Source organism: Natrix helvetica, assembly GCF_964273705.1.
Source record: "Natrix helvetica genome assembly, chromosome: 1".
In the NCBI taxonomy this organism is placed as follows: Eukaryota; Metazoa; Chordata; class Lepidosauria; order Squamata; family Natricidae; genus Natrix; species Natrix helvetica.
Window position 1 is genome coordinate 359073842 of NC_138548.1, and position 15175 is coordinate 359089016.

Below are 15175 nucleotides of genomic sequence, written 5' to 3' on the forward strand. Positions count from 1 at the left end.
CCCCACACCTCCCACCCCTAAAACACAGAAAAATAACAATATCACCTAGGTAGGATCCTAACCCACCGGCTGGGAAACTTAAGCCCTACTTTCCCACAGGAGGCGAAGCAGGAAGTAGATTATACAATCTGTGACCCACTTTGCCCAAAAGTAGTTTTTGCTGTTCTGGGAAATCCAAACACTCAACTCATTTAACCCCTTTGTCGAATTTACAAAAGCTGATCACAACAAGTTCCTAGCTAGCATATTAACGCCTTTCCTTTCCAAACACATGGACTACGACTCCCGAAATCCCCCGCGCGACTTGAGAGACGCGGCGAATCGCAAGACACTCCAGGCGTCGGTTCGTCAGTGGAAGGAAAGGTTAGGACGACGGGGGTGGGGTGGTGGGGGTGAGGGGCCGCTCTAGGAAAAGGAGGAGGTCTTGCCTTCCTTCTTTTAACCCTTCGAAGCCCGCGCTGCAGAAGAGACCCCAGAATGACAAATCCATCTTTTCCTCCTCTCTTCCTTAGTATTTTGGGCTGGCTGGTTTAAAAATGGTGCTGAACAGAGATGGTTTATGGAAATAACCCCTGGGATAACCTTGCCCAATTTGTTAAGCCTGGACTTCTAAAGAACAGCAGCCATTCGGTTTAGCCCGAATTCTGACATAATAGCTTGAATCAAATCTTTCACAGGTGGTCCTTAACTTACAACCACCATGGAGTCCAACAACATCCGACAGTTGTTAAAAGTCAGCTTTGCCCCATTTTACGACTTTTCTTGCCACAGTTGCTAAGTGAATCACCGAAGTTGTTAAGTTGGGAACACGGTTCTTAAGTGAATCTGGATTCTCGGTGGACTTCGCTTGTCGGAAGGTTGCAAAAGGTGGATCGCATGACCCTAAGGCAGGGGTGTCCAAACTTAGCAACTTTAAGGCTTGTGGACTTCAACTCCCAGAATTCCCCAGCCAGCTCCAGCTCTGCTGGCTGGGGAATTCTGGGAGTTGAAGTCCACAAGCCTTAAAGTTGCCAAGTTTGGACACCCCTGCCCTAAGGACACTGCCACCATCATAAATGTGAGTCAGTTGTCAAACATCAAACAGGAGCTGTGGCGACCCAGTGGTTAGAGTGCAGTACTGCAGGCTAATTCTGTCGGCTGCCGGCAGCTTGGCAGTTCAAATCTCACCGGGCTCAAGGTTGACTCAGCCTTCCATCCTTCCGAGGTGGGTAAAATGAGGACCCAGGTTGTTGGGGGGCGATAGGCTGACTCTGTAAAACCGCTTAGAGAGAGCTGTAAACCACTGTAAAGCGCTATATAAGTCTAAGTGCTATTGCTATTGTTATGCTATCCAAATGGGGACCCTGCAACGGCCGTGTGAAAAATGGTTGTAAGTCACTTTTTTCAATGCCATTGTAACTTTGAACTATCACTAAGCGAACTGTTATAAATCAAGGACTACCTGTATTCCATAGGTTAGCCTTCCCCAACATATGTAAAAGGTTGCCAACCCCATCCAAATATCTTAAAATTTATTATTTATTTATTTATTATTCATGCTTCTAGACCGCCCCCTCTCCCAAAAGGTTCTAGGGGTTAAGAAATACTGACTTCATGGTGTGAAAATTCTCATCATATCTTGGCACAACATGCCAAATCACTATAAATCATGGTTTGCAACCTCAAATGGGTAGGTAAAAACCGAGCCCTATTAAGATAAGGTAACCTTTATTGTCATTTTTTTCCCCTATGGGCACTCTGGCACAGGTTAAAAATGAAATCCTGTTGTTAGCATGCTGGTGAAGCGGGACATCCAATTAAATCACAATATGGTGGAGTGAGCCTTATGCGGTGTGAATCAAGCAATGACCCTCGAATCTGGCTTCTACTTCTTGCAGGAAATCGTCGACGTCCTGCAGCTGGGGGCCTCTCTTCCGATGGAGGGCTGCTGGCCGTTCATTTGCTTCCCCCTCTAATCCCATGGCAGCAGTGTTCACCCTGGCTCTGTTCAATGGGTAGAGGTGACGGTGAGCCTATGGCATGCGTGCCACAGGGGACATGAGGAGCCATTTGTTAGGGCACGGGAGGCGTTGCCCTGTCAGCTCCAGCACGCATGTGCACGCTGGCCAGCTGACTTCGGCTTTCATTTTCAGCTGTTTTTCGCCCTCCGGAAGGCGAAAAACAACCCAACGCGGAAACTGGAAATTTGGGAATGGATTTCCGGCTTGCACGTTGGGTCATTTTTCACCCTCCGGAGACTTCCATGGAGCCTCCTGAAGCCTCCAGGAGGGCGGGGAAGGCTGTTTTCATTCTCCACAGGCTCCTAGAAAGCCTCTGGAGCCTGGGGAGAGCGAAAAACAGCTTCATCGTGCCATCCCACACCAAAAGTGGGGGGGAGGGGACGCACACACATGTGCAGGGGGTCATACGCGCATAGAATTATGGATGTGGGTCTGCCCGTGCATGACCCTCCCCTGCGCTGCCCCCGCTTTTGGCACACGATGGCAAAAAGCCATCACTGATCTAGCACTGGACACTGGCAGAGTCAAGGAACAGAACCAGCTGATCTGGGTTCCCATCGAATTTCTCCCTGAATCGAGGCGGTTCGTTCCACACTGGCCCTCCCTCGTCTAGTTGGGCCCCATCTACCTGAGCCTGGTGCACTTGGCGGTCTGCATTACAATACAATACAATAGTAGAGTTGGAAGGGACCTTGGAGGTCTTCTAGTCCAACCCCCTGCCTAGGCAGGAAACCCTACACCACTTCAGACAAATGGCTATCCAACATCTTCTTAAAGACTTCCAGTGTTGGGGCATTCACAACTTCTGGAGGCAAGCTGTTCCACTGATTAATTGTTCTAATTGATTGTGGCTTGTGGAGGTGGGGGGTGGGGAGGTTAATTGTTCTAATTGATTGTGGCTTGTGGAGATGGGGGGTGGGAGTGGGGTCGCCCGGCCTGGGCAGCTTAGTAAATGTAGAAGCTTTAGACAGGTTTTTCCAATGAAGGGTCCTCAACATTTGTGTGTCCCTCCCCCCCCCCCCAAAAAAAAACCCCTTGAAACAGGAGTGCAATGGCTGCTTTTCAGAATAATTCCTTTTACTCAAAGGTTGAAGCTTTTACACACTTCTTGCTTTTTTTTTTTTTGCAAAATGCCAGGAAAGATACTCCCAGCCTCCTTGGTTTTTGGCTACCGTGCATCAGTGATTCCCAACTTGAGGACTTCAATTCCCAGAATCCCTAGCAATGAGCCATGCTGCCTGAGGTATCCTGGGAGTTGGAGTCCACCCATCCCACCATGGGCCAGGGGTGGGAAACGCTGCTCTAGAAAATGCACGAGGCTTTCCCCGGACAGTGTCTCCAAAGAGTTAAGTGACCAGAGAGTTGGTTTGCCAGAGATGGCCGGAAATGTAATAGGGATTGCAATAAAAAGTGGAGAGGAGAGGAAAAGGGAGGAAAAACAAATGTAGAATTTGAATTTGCCCTCCTTTCCCCCCCTCTTTTGATCTGTGAAAAGTGCTTTTGATCTGCGCTTCTTTGCTTTGGGAAGAAGAGAGGGATTCGAAGAGACATCCCAGAATATTATCCTGAGCTTTTCCTTAATGACTCCTTTTCCTTCCTCTTTAGACTCAACTTCATCTTGGGTTTCATTCTGAGACAGATCCTGGCTAAATCATGATGGGGGCCTCCCTGCTTGACTTAAAAGAAATGTCCGTTAACTTCTGGGAGTTGTTGTGCAGGTAAGAGACCGATTCCTGGCAAAACAATACATCTTTGCTTGCCTACAGCCTGGCATGTTGCATTTTTGCCCGAGCCAAAGCCACACTCCTGATCCTGAAGAAGCTGGATTGCAGCTCCCATCGTTAGCTGGCACGGTTGTGCTGGCAGGGAATAATGGGAGTTGTGGTTTGTTTGTTTGTTTGTTTGTTTGTTTGTTTGTTGGATTTATATGCCGCCCTTCTCCCAAAGGAGTCAGGGTGGCATACAACATTAAAAAAAAAACATATTACAAAAGTTAAAAAGGAAATTAAATAAAGCATCCAAAACAAACCCAATTAATATTAACAATAAAAATTTAAAAATTGGATTAAAATTAACAATTAAATCAATCATTTATTTTATTGTTCAGGCCAGGCCGGCTTGCTGGAAAAGCCAACTATTTAGGGCGCGTCGGAAGGACCGGAGGTCAGGGATTATGCGAAGCTCCGGGGGCAGCTCATTCCAGAGGGAAGGCGCTCCCACAGAGAAGGCTCTCCCCCTGGGGGTCGCTAGGCGACATTGTCTGGCCGACGGCACCCTGAGGAGGCCAACTCTGTGGGATCGCACTGGACGGTGGGAGGCTACTGGTGGCAGTAGGTGGTCTCGCAGGTAACCTGGGCCTAAGCCATGGAGCGCTTTAAAGGTCATAATTAATACCTTGAATCGCACCCGGAAAACAACCGGCAACCAGTGCAGGCCGCCTAAAAGGGGTGTAACATGGGAGCACCTAGGTACCCCCATGACAACCCGCGCGGCCGCATTCTGGACCAGCTGAAGCCTCCGGGTGTTCTTCAAGGGCAGTCCCAGGTAGAGAGCGTTGCAGTAGTCCAGGCAAGAAAGGATTGGGTAGAAGTGATGCCCTATATGCAGTTTGCGGATCCACTGCAGGGTCCTGAGCTCTGGAAGATGGGGGATGATGGAGGGTTTGCCTGCGAAGGAGTGGGAAAGTATATTCTGATTTATTTAGTCTTTTGCCTGGAAGTTCACAATTAACAATACGAAGTAAGCTTTTCTTGATGATGTGCACCTTCCTGTTATGCCTGAACTCATCATGGTACTATTGTTGTTTTGTGTTGGGGTTGAAGTTTGAGATTTTATAATGTTGTCATGCTTCCCCCCCCTCCCCCGCCCTCCCCACTGTAGACATTTGTGGATAATATGAGTAGCAGTTGTCCTGGTGTAAGGTCCAATACATTTAATCTCATAAATGCCAAACAAGAAACTTAAACGGAGGCTTGAATAACATAGCATTTAATCTTGATCAAGGTTAAATGGTCAACTCTTCCAAACACATGTAAGATACATGCAGGGAAGAGCTACGCTTCAGAGAAGGTGTAGCTTCTTTTTATACAGTTAGAAATGTCATAAAATATCCTGGCTTCCTTATTGGTTTTGTAGATTCCTGCAAAAGGATACAACACCCCTCCATTAGCCATATCTGCCTTATCTCTTCCCTCTGTTCTCTCCATTGGCCATTTGGCCCCCTGTTGTGAAGCGGGACAGATCAAAGGTGAGAGATGTTCTTAGGCAGAGGGGGGACAGAAATGCAGGTGAGATATGCAGGTGAGATAAGATCTTATGCAGAAGGGGGACAGATCAAAGGTGAGGCATATGTTTTGACAAATGCCAGGTACTTTACAATATAATACAATACAATACAATAGCAGAGCTGGAAGGGACCTTAGAGGTCTTCTAGTCCAACCCCCTGCCTAGGCAGGAAACCCTATACCATTTCAGACAGATGGTTATCCAACATCTTCTTAAAGATTTCCAGTGTTGGGGCATTCACAACTTCTGGAGGCAACTTCTGTTCCACTGATTAATTGTTCTAACTGTCAGGAAGTTTCTCCTCAGTTCTAAGTTGCTTCTCTCCTTGATTAGTTTCCACCCATTGCTTCTTGTTCTACCCTCAGGTGCCTTGGAGAATAGTTTGACTCCCTCTTCTTTGTGGCAACCTCTGAGATATTGGAGCAATGCTATCATGTCTCCCCTAGTCCTTCTTTCTCTTAAGCTAGACATACAATTTCAATTTTTTCAATTTCAATTTTATTTGATTTGTTAGCCGCTCCCTCTCCACAAGGGACTCGGGGCGGCGTACAATAAAAGCACATATATAAATACATATACACATACACATACACATACACGGAGGAGGTAACAGTCATAAAATACATACAATAATAATAATAAAATTAGCAATTAAAATACCCCGGTTTAAAATTACGAATTTAAAAAGACTGTCAGGAGGAGTAGGATAGAACTATGGTTGAGCCAGGCCAGATAATTGAAAAAGGTGGGTCTTGAGCTTTACACGGAAGGAGCGGAGATCGGAGGTAATCCTAATGTCGAGGGGGAGGTCATTCCAAAGGGCTGGGCCCATCACAGAGAAGGCCCTACTCCTGGGTGTCGCCCTCTGACACTGTTTAGTGGACGGCACCCGGAGAAGTCCCTCTCTGTGCGAGCGGATTGGTCGTAGGGATGTATGGGGCAGGATGCGATCCCGCAGGTAGCTAGGTCCTGTGCCATGGAGCGCTTTGAAGATCGTAATCAAAACCTTGAAACGCACCCGATAGACCACAGGAAGCCAGTGCAGCTCACGCAGGAGAGGTGTTACATGGGAGTATCTAGTACTCCCCATAATCACCCGCGCGGCCGCATTCTGGACCAACTGTAGTCTTCGAGTGCATCTCAAGGGAAGCCCCATGTAGAGAGCATTGCAGTAGTCTAGGCGAGACGTCACCAGCGCATGGGTGACTGTGCGTAAGGCATCCCGGTCCAATAGGGGGCGCAATTGGCGCACCAGGCGGACCTGGTGGAACGCCCCCCTTGCCACGGCTGTTACGTGGTCATCCATGGACAGCCGGGCATCCAGGAGGACGCCCAAATTGCGCGCCCGCTCCATGGGGGCCAGTTGCTTGCCCCCGATGGCCAGAGATGGAAGCAACTGGTTGAACCGGGGGGCCGGAAGCCACAGCCACTCCATCTTGGAGGGGTTGAGTTTGAGTCGGTTGTCACCCATCCAGACCCGCACGGCTTCCAAACACCGGGACATCATTTCGACGGCCTCGTTGGGGTGGTTCGGGGTGGAAAAGTACAGCTGAGTATCATCAGCGTACAGATGATATCCCACCCCAAAGCCACGGATGATCTTGCCCAGCAGTTTCATATATGTGTTGAACAGGAGAGGCGAGAGGACCGACCCCTGTGGCACCCCACATGTGAGGGGGCTCAGGGTCGATCTCTGCTCCCCTGCCAACACACGTTGCGTCCGGCCGGAGAGGTAGGAGCCGAACCACCGTAAAACGGTGCCCCTAACCCCCAACCCCTCCAGCCGGTGCAACAGGATACCATGGTCGATGGTATCGAAAGCCGCTGAGAGATCTAATAGGACCAGGATAGAGGAACAACCCCTATCTCTGGCCCTCCAGAGATCATCAACCAACGCGACCAAGGCCGTCTCTGTGCTGTGCCCGGGTCAGAAGCCGGACTGGTGCGGGTCTAGATAATAATTTTCCTCCAGGTGACGTGGGAACTGTTGGGCCACCACACTCTCTACAACCTTCGCTAAGAAGGGAAGGTTGGAGACAGGACGATAATTGGCTAGCTCCGTTGTGTCCAGGGAAGGCTTCTTGAGTAAGGGTCTCACAACCGCCTCTTTCAAGGCGGCCGGCAGAGACCCCTCACTCAACGAAGCATTCACTAGCCCCAGGAGCCAGTCGTGTGTAACCTCCCAGGATGCCAGTACAAGCCAGGAGGGACACGGGTCCAATAAACATGTGGTAGGTCGCAGACGCCCACGTAACCTGTTCCTGCAACCGTTCTTCATATGTTTTAGTCTCCAGTCCCCTAATCATCTTTGTTGCTCTTCTCTGCACTCTTTCTAGAGTCTCCACATCTTTTCTACATCGTGGCGACCAGAACTGAATGCAGTATTCCAAGTGTGGCCTTACCAAGGCATTATAAAGTGGTATTAACACTTCATGTGATGTTGATTCCATCCCTCTGTTTATGCAGCCTAGAACTGTGTTGGCTTTTTTGGCAGCTGCTGCACACGGCTGGCTCCTATTTAAATGGTTGTCCACTAGAACTCCAAGATCCCTTTCACAGTTACTACTACTGAGCAAAGTATCACCTATACTGTACCTGTGCATTCCGTTTTTGTTGCCTAAATGTAGAACCTTACTCTTTTCACCATTGAATTTCATTTTATTAGATAGTGCCCAATGTTCAAGTTTGTACTTTACAGACCCCAATAACAGCATTTTTTCTTAGTTGCAGGAAATACAAACATAAGGGTCTACTGTGGCATATTTGTGTTACAACTACAAAGGGCATAAGAGGCATAACAAGAGGCATAACATATATGGGTTACAGGAAACAAATATTCACAGCATGCAAGTATACAAAGGCATCATCTAGGATAGTATTATTCAGTATATCCTTATTACTATTCCCCTTCACTGGGTTACTATTAAAGCCATCGTTGTTTTCATATCTGAATGGCATGGGGCTGGGATGTGGCACGCAGAGCCTCTCTGGGCACATGAGCCCCAGCTCAGCTCCACCGCAAATGTGCGCGTACCTCCCGCCAGCTGATTTTCGGGTCTCTGCTGCGCATGCGTGGGGGTGGGGCGTATGCAGGTCCCCCTCCGCAGCCCTTTTTTGGTCCCAGGAGGCTGCAGGGAGGCCTAGTCGGTCCAATATGGGGCACTGGGTATGTGCGTCTGCGCCCAGTGGTGGGATTCAGCCAGTTCGCACCACTTTGGGAGACTCTGTTAACTTTCTGAGCAGTTTGATGAACTAGTTGTTGGAAGAAATCATTAGGGCAGAGAATTATTATTTGAATCCCACTACTGGGTGTATCCCACCCCTCGTGGCCTATTTTTGCTCCCAGGAGCCTAGAGGGAGGCCTACTAGGCCCTCCCCTCCCAGGAGCCTCCACGCGGCCCATCAGGCCAGGTAAGTGCAGGGCCCGCGCGGATGCTCTGGGAGGGCAAAAAATGAGCCTCCCGGAAGTCCAGAAACGGGGCCGTTTATGGCCTCTGGAGAGCCTTCAGAGCCCGGGGGAGGCTGTTTTCTTCCTCCTGGAGGCTTGAGGAACGGAGCCTGGGGAGGGCAAAGATGGCCCCCTCCACCATGGTGTAGGAGGCCGAGTAGGCTGTCACTGCGTTTATTTGGTTTGCCAGCTGTGCCTACATTCTGAGTTATACGGCAGAATGAACTGTCTCTAATCAGCAATGATTTACTGCGCATGTCATACATTCCACATACTTTCACTTTGCCTTTCTTCCTTTGTCTGTATGCCAAGGCAGACAGGAACTCTGCCAAGATTATTAGCTTAGTAAGTTTGTATTTTTTACTTTCTTTACAATAAAATGTTTTTCTTACATTATGCCTCGGGTTTATTTTTGCTTATTTCAAAAGTATACTTCAAGGATATGCCAAGATCCATACTCATCCATTTCCAGGGCGGAATTCACACCCTGACATAGGCCACGCCCACGCAACAACTGGACCCAGAACCAGTTGCTAAGATTTTTCAATCCCCTGATTATATGGGATAAGAGAACCCGTTCATTGTGACAACTGGTTTTCACACACTCTACTAAGCGATCGTTACTTAATCATGGGTTGTTGAATTACCCACAATGTGCTGGGTTTGCACAAGACACTAAACTTAGCACGTTGTGTCTCTTTCCAGGAGAGAGCCTCGGCCCAAGGTATCACCTGTAGGAGACTCATTAGTGTGACCTAAAACTTGTTCAGATGACTCATCGCAAGACCAAAAGTTGGAGAGAACGTTTTTTTGTGATACTGGCTGCTACGGAAAGGAAGAGCCAACTCAGCCTTGAGCCAAAAATTCATCTCACCCAAAACAAAAATGAACGATAAGCTGGAAGAGGGACTCGAGAAGGAAGAACCGATGGAGGAATTGGGACGAGGCCAAAAAACGTATCCCAATTCCAACCACCTGGACACACAGATTAAGATTGAGCCAGGGGAAGAGCTACCCCAAATTCCAGTACTGCAGTGGCAGGGATATCCAAAAAGGAAACAGGTCCTTTTATCCAACCGGAGCAAACCACAGATGTCAGAGCCCCCCGTATCGCGGGAGGACCTCAAAGCCTTTTGGGATGACTTGAAGAGAGTGGAAGAGGCTCGTCGGGGAGGAAGCAGACGGCCACCTGGCCCCAGAGAAGCCAAGGAGGCCAATGCCAACCCCAGCGCCCAGGAGACTGATGGGAAAATGAAGGCGGCCATCTTGAGTGGGGAAGCCAGCTGCCAGGAGTGGCCGTGCCAACGTTTTCGGCAATTTTGCTACAAGGAAGCGGAGGGTCCCCGGGAGGCTTGCATCCAACTTCGAGACTTCTGCCATCGCTGGCTGAAGCCGGAGAGGCACACCAAGGAGCAGATCTTGGAGCTGGTGATCCTGGAGCAGTTCCTGGCCATCCTGCCCCAAGGGATGCAGCGCTGGGTGCAAGAGAGCGGGGTAGAGACTTGTGCCCAAGCGGTGCGCCTGGCCGAGGAGTTCCTCCAAAGGGAGGACCTGAATCACGAAGACGAGGTGAGAGTGAGAGCAGGGGTGGGTGGGCTTCAAAGATTTTAGCAAGGGGTTCTCTGCCCGGTTGCTGGGTGGGTGTGGCCATGGTGGGCGTGGCCTAGCTGGTCTCCTGCACCACTGTTATGCAGGCTGTCTAACCCTTTGTTACTGTTTATCAGTCCTCCAACCACCTAGAATTGATAGAGGTGTTGCAGGCGCGTATGCTCTGTGAATAGACATTCTTAGTTCTTACCAGAAAGATTCCACAGTTACAAGCATCCCAGTTTTCTTTCAAAGGCGTGCCATAAGTTAGTGATGGCTAACCTTTTTGTCAATGCGTGGCAATACACTCCCTGTGCCGCCCCCCACGGCCCATTTTGGGCCTAGCAGGCCTCCCTGAAGCCTCCTAGGACCAAAAATGAGCCACAGGCAGGGCGCACTGCACACCCGCCTGCCCCAGTGGTGGCTTCCTACCGGTTCACCCCGAACCAGTAGTGGTTTGGGGGCCTGGGTGACTGGCAGCGACTCGGGCCTGTCACGCCCCCAAACCGGTTCTCTGGGTGGCGTGTAGGGGCCGCCATCTTGTTTTTCAGTTCTGCGCATGCGCAGGACTATTTTAATTGCACTGCGCATTTGCATACAAGCATGTGTGCAAGTGCAGTGCGCACTTGAGCAAACTGGCAGTAGTGCCTGTCAGAACCCACTCCTGGCATGCCCCCTGTGCATGTGCGGCAGAGACCTGAAAATCAGCTGGCGGGGTGGGGCGCATGTGCATGTGCAGTGGAGCTGAGCTGGGGCGACGGCTCATGTGCCCACAGAGAGGACTCCGCATGGAATAGATTAGCCATCACGACCATAAGCTTATGTCTATTCTGGACTTTAATAAAGTTCAGAAATGTAGAGGTTATACAGAGGTTATTTACAGGCATGCGCAGCATACTGTCATATCTTAGTAACCGGTTACCTCAACTGTCTATGAATTCGCCTAATTAGTGGAACCAGGTAGTACCATGGAGTTACGTGAGATTCAACTCTGGCTGGGATGATTTTAAGAGATTGACAAGGAGAATGAGCCAATAAGATGCTGTTGCTACCTATGCTCTTGCTTTGCTTGTTGAAACTGTATAAAAGCCAAATAAACTCTGCGTTAAGGCAGGCAGATGTTTTGGACACCAGCTGCTGTGATGGATTGCTGAGACCAACACAGAAAAATTGGAATAGATTCAGAGGAGGGAAAGAAGTTGAGGAACAAATGTACAATGGAGTATCAGGTTGACTCTGAGAGCATTGCCCCCAGTCTTCAGACCCCTTTTCATGGAGCACTTCCCCTTTCCCCCCATTAAACTAGACATACCCAGTTCCTGCAACCGTTTTTCCTATGTTTTAGCCTCCAGTCCCCTCATCGTCTTTATTGCTCTTCTCTGCACTCTTTCTTTCTTTGCTTTGATTTCTTCCTCCATTTCAGGTGTCGGGTCCATTTAAAGACACATCTTGCAATGTCCCCAAGGCTGGATCCCTCCTCTTTGATTGGCAGCAGAGACAACTTAGCAAAGATGAGCAAGATCAGAGCGTGGAAGACAGATATTACTGTGGTACGTGAGAGTTTAGCCTGATGCCATATTGGGAAAGGCGGATCTGATTGATATATACATGATTGGTTTCCAGTATGTCTAAATCCCTGAATAGAAGTGCAGTGGCGCAGTGGTTAGAGTGCAGTACTGCAGGCTACTTCTGCTGACTGCCGGCTGCCTGCAATTTGGCAGATCGAATCTCACCAGGCTCAAGGTTGACTCAGCCTTCCATCCTTCCGAGGTGGGTAAAATGAGGACCCAGGTTGTTGTTGGGGGCCATAGGCTGACTCTGTAAACCGCTTAGAGAGGGCTGTAAAAGCACTGTGAAGCGGTATATAAGTCTAAGTGCTATTGCGAAAAGTCAGGGCACTTTAAGCCAGAGGCAGATAAAACCTTAAAAGAGAAAAACAACCACAATGTTGTTGTTAGTTGTGAAGTCATGTCCAACCCATCGCGACCCCATGGACAATGTTCCTCCAGGCCTTCCTGTCCTCTGCCATCCTCTGGAGTCCATTAAAACAACAACAATTAAAGAACCGGAAAAAAGATTTTGGCACTGAAAATATTTTGCTGAGGAAGCAAAACATCTCCACACACGCAAGTGTTTGTAATGCTACTTCCAGTTTCCTCATAGCAAAAACTTTGTGAGGTAGGTTGGGTTGAGAGAGGGATAGGCAGGCCCAGAGTCCCCCAAGAGCTTCTGTGGCAGAGTGTTGTTGTACCCCAATTGGATCCTAACCTGGCGCCAAAGCCAATAAAGACCACCAGACACAAGGAATCACATTTTTCAGATTCTTTTATTGGAGTACTCCAGTAAAAGGGTCCCAGCCTCAAAGCAGCCAAGAGACCCCGAACAATGCACAAGCACATATTTTATACAGTACAATACAATATAATACAATAGCAGAGTTGGAAGGGACCTTGGAGGTCTTCTAGTCCAACCCCCTGCCTAGGCAGGAAACCCTATACCATTTCAGACAAATGGCTATCCAACATCTTCTTAAAGACTTCCAGTGTTGGGGCATTCACAACTTCTGGAGGCAACTTCTGTTCCATTGATTAATTGTTCTAACTGTCAGGAAGTTTCTCCTCAGTTCTAAGTTGCTTCTCTCCTTGATTAATTTCTTAGTTATTACTTAATCGTAATACAGTTATGATTAAGAAAGTTAACACCCTAAGAATCAAGTATTGATCCCTTGACATTGATTAGTTTCCAACAAGAAGCAATGGGTGGAAACTAATCAAGGAGAGAAGCAACTTAGAACTGAGGAGAAACTTCCTGACAGTTAGAACAATTAATCAGTGGAACAGAAATTGCCTCCAGAAGTTGTGAATGCCCCAACACTGGAAGTCTTTAAGAAGATGTTGGATAGCCATTTGTCTGGAACGGTATAGGGTTTCCTGCCTAGGCAGGGGGTTGGACTAGAAGGCCTCCAAGGTCCCTTCCAACTCTACTATTGTATTGCATTGTATTGTATAAACTTGTTTCTTTTGATTGGATTCTTCTAGTAGTGGATGATCACTTGAATATGGAATAGAATAGAATAGAATAACAGCATGGATTTATCTTTGTCTCCTTTTTAGGAGACAGCGAGGAATCTGGTGAGCGAGAGATCTCTCCTGCGGGAACTGAAAAGCATGCAGAGGCTGTCCAGACACTGCCTGGAAGAGGGAGAAGCATTTCCTGGAAGAACGGAAAGTGTGAGAGCAGCCCAGTTCAAAAAGCCAAGATCTCTCTTTCACAAGAGGACGGATCCACAACTCACAAGCAAGCAAGGTCCACCTTGGACAATCTGGAGTCCTGCAGGAGGGAGGAGAACAAGCTGGGCCGCAGTCCAGATGACTTAATAGACACCAAATGTTGTAAGTCCTTAGACTCTGTATCCACCCCCAGCCAGAGGGTGCTCTTCCCTAACCTTCAACGTATCCTCAAGGGCGAGCAACCCTCCAGCTGTCTGAGCTACGGGAAAAATTTCCCTCGCGGTTTAAGCCCAGGCAAACGTGGGGATGAGCCTTCACGATGTTCGGATTGCGGGAAGGACTTGGTTCTTACGAAGTGGGAAAGTTTGGATCGAGGAGAGGAGCTTTCCAGGTGCTTAACCTGTGGGGAAAGCTTTACTCTCTACTCCAGCCTGATGAAACATGAGAGGATCCACTCTGGGGAGGAATTGTGTCCTTCCGTGAGCAGCGGGCAAAGATATCCTCCAAGGGGAAGTCTTTCCATCTTGGAAGAGCAGGTTTCAGGGGGAGAGAAGCCGTATCAGTGCCCCACTTGTGGGAAGAGCTTCCATAAAAGCTCAGCCTTTCGGTTCCACAAGCGAATCCATACTGGAGAGAGACCCTACACTTGCACCAATTGTGGGAAGAGCTTCAGCCAAAGGTCCAATCTGATCTTGCACGAGAAAACGCACACAGGAGTCAAACCCTTCCGGTGTTCAGACTGTGGGAAGGCCTTCCTTCGGAGCTCCGATCTCGTGAGGCACGAGATCACCCATACCGGAGAGAAACCCTACACCTGCTCGGAGTGCGGCCGCTCCTTTAGCCACAACTCGACTCTGATTGCTCACGAGAGGACACACACGGGGGAGAAGCCCTACAAGTGTTCGGTCTGCGGGCGGAGCTTCCGGCACCACTCGGGCCTTATCAAGCACGAGAGGACCCACACCGGAGAGCGGCCATACACATGTCTGGGCTGCGGAAAGAGCTTCAGCCAGAGCTCGGGGCTTACGCTTCACTTGAGAACTCACACGGGCGAGAAGCCTACCAGTGCTCGGTTTGTGGAAAGAGCTACACGCAGAGGTCAAAATTGACGAAACACGAGAAGACTCATTTGGTTGAGATGGTGCAGTAGCTACCCAAGGAAGAGGATCAGTTTAGGGACTCCCGGACATTAATGGTCTGACTTGGGGCTTGTTGGTTGTCAATAACAAAGCATGTCAATAGCAAATATGTATTAATGGATGGTTACATCCAAAGGCTAACCAAAACCGGCCTTCATTAATTAGCAAAGATGGCTGTGAATCTCAGGGCTCGAAGGAAGAAGAATATAGGTAACTCTCAAGGCACCAGAAGAAAAGGTCTCCCATTAGGACAGAGTTTCCCAGCCTTTTTGGGTTGGCGCTGGGAGATGTTCTCCCTTTTTAAACTAAGTTTTAGCTTCTATTATACCTCATCTCCACCCGTGTGTGTGTGTGGTGTGTGTGTGTCCCCTTTTGTTTAAAATACCCAACTTAAGGCACGGTTTCAGTCTTCCGAGCATGTATATTTCACTTCTCACCCTTAACAACATGTGGATACACACCTCTGTGGATACACATAGGGAGAAA

The 15175-nt window shown here is 48.8% G+C and overlaps 1 protein-coding gene across 3 annotated transcripts; it reads left to right on the forward strand.

The window, feature by feature from the left end:
- Positions 1-3287: 3287 nt before the first annotated feature.
- On the forward strand, positions 3288-14970 carry LOC309397722 (uncharacterized protein). 3 transcript variants are annotated; one of them, XM_081963993.1, is made up of 5 exons: positions 3288-3345; positions 3606-3718; positions 9439-10302; positions 11744-11870; positions 13434-14970. In XM_081963993.1, the coding sequence occupies exons 3-5, from the start codon at positions 9619-9621 to the stop codon at positions 14657-14659; spliced, it is 2037 nt and encodes a 678-aa protein (XP_081820119.1). In that variant the 5' UTR covers positions 3288-3345; positions 3606-3718; positions 9439-9618; the 3' UTR covers positions 14660-14970. The 3 variants fall into 3 exon arrangements, with proteins under 3 accessions (XP_081820119.1, XP_081820120.1, XP_081820118.1); XM_081963994.1 differs by lacking the exon at positions 3288-3345 and adding an exon at positions 5136-5247 and having other exon boundaries at positions 3396-3718; XM_081963992.1 differs by lacking the exon at positions 3288-3345 and having other exon boundaries at positions 3396-3718.
- Positions 14971-15175: the final 205 nt, after the last annotated feature.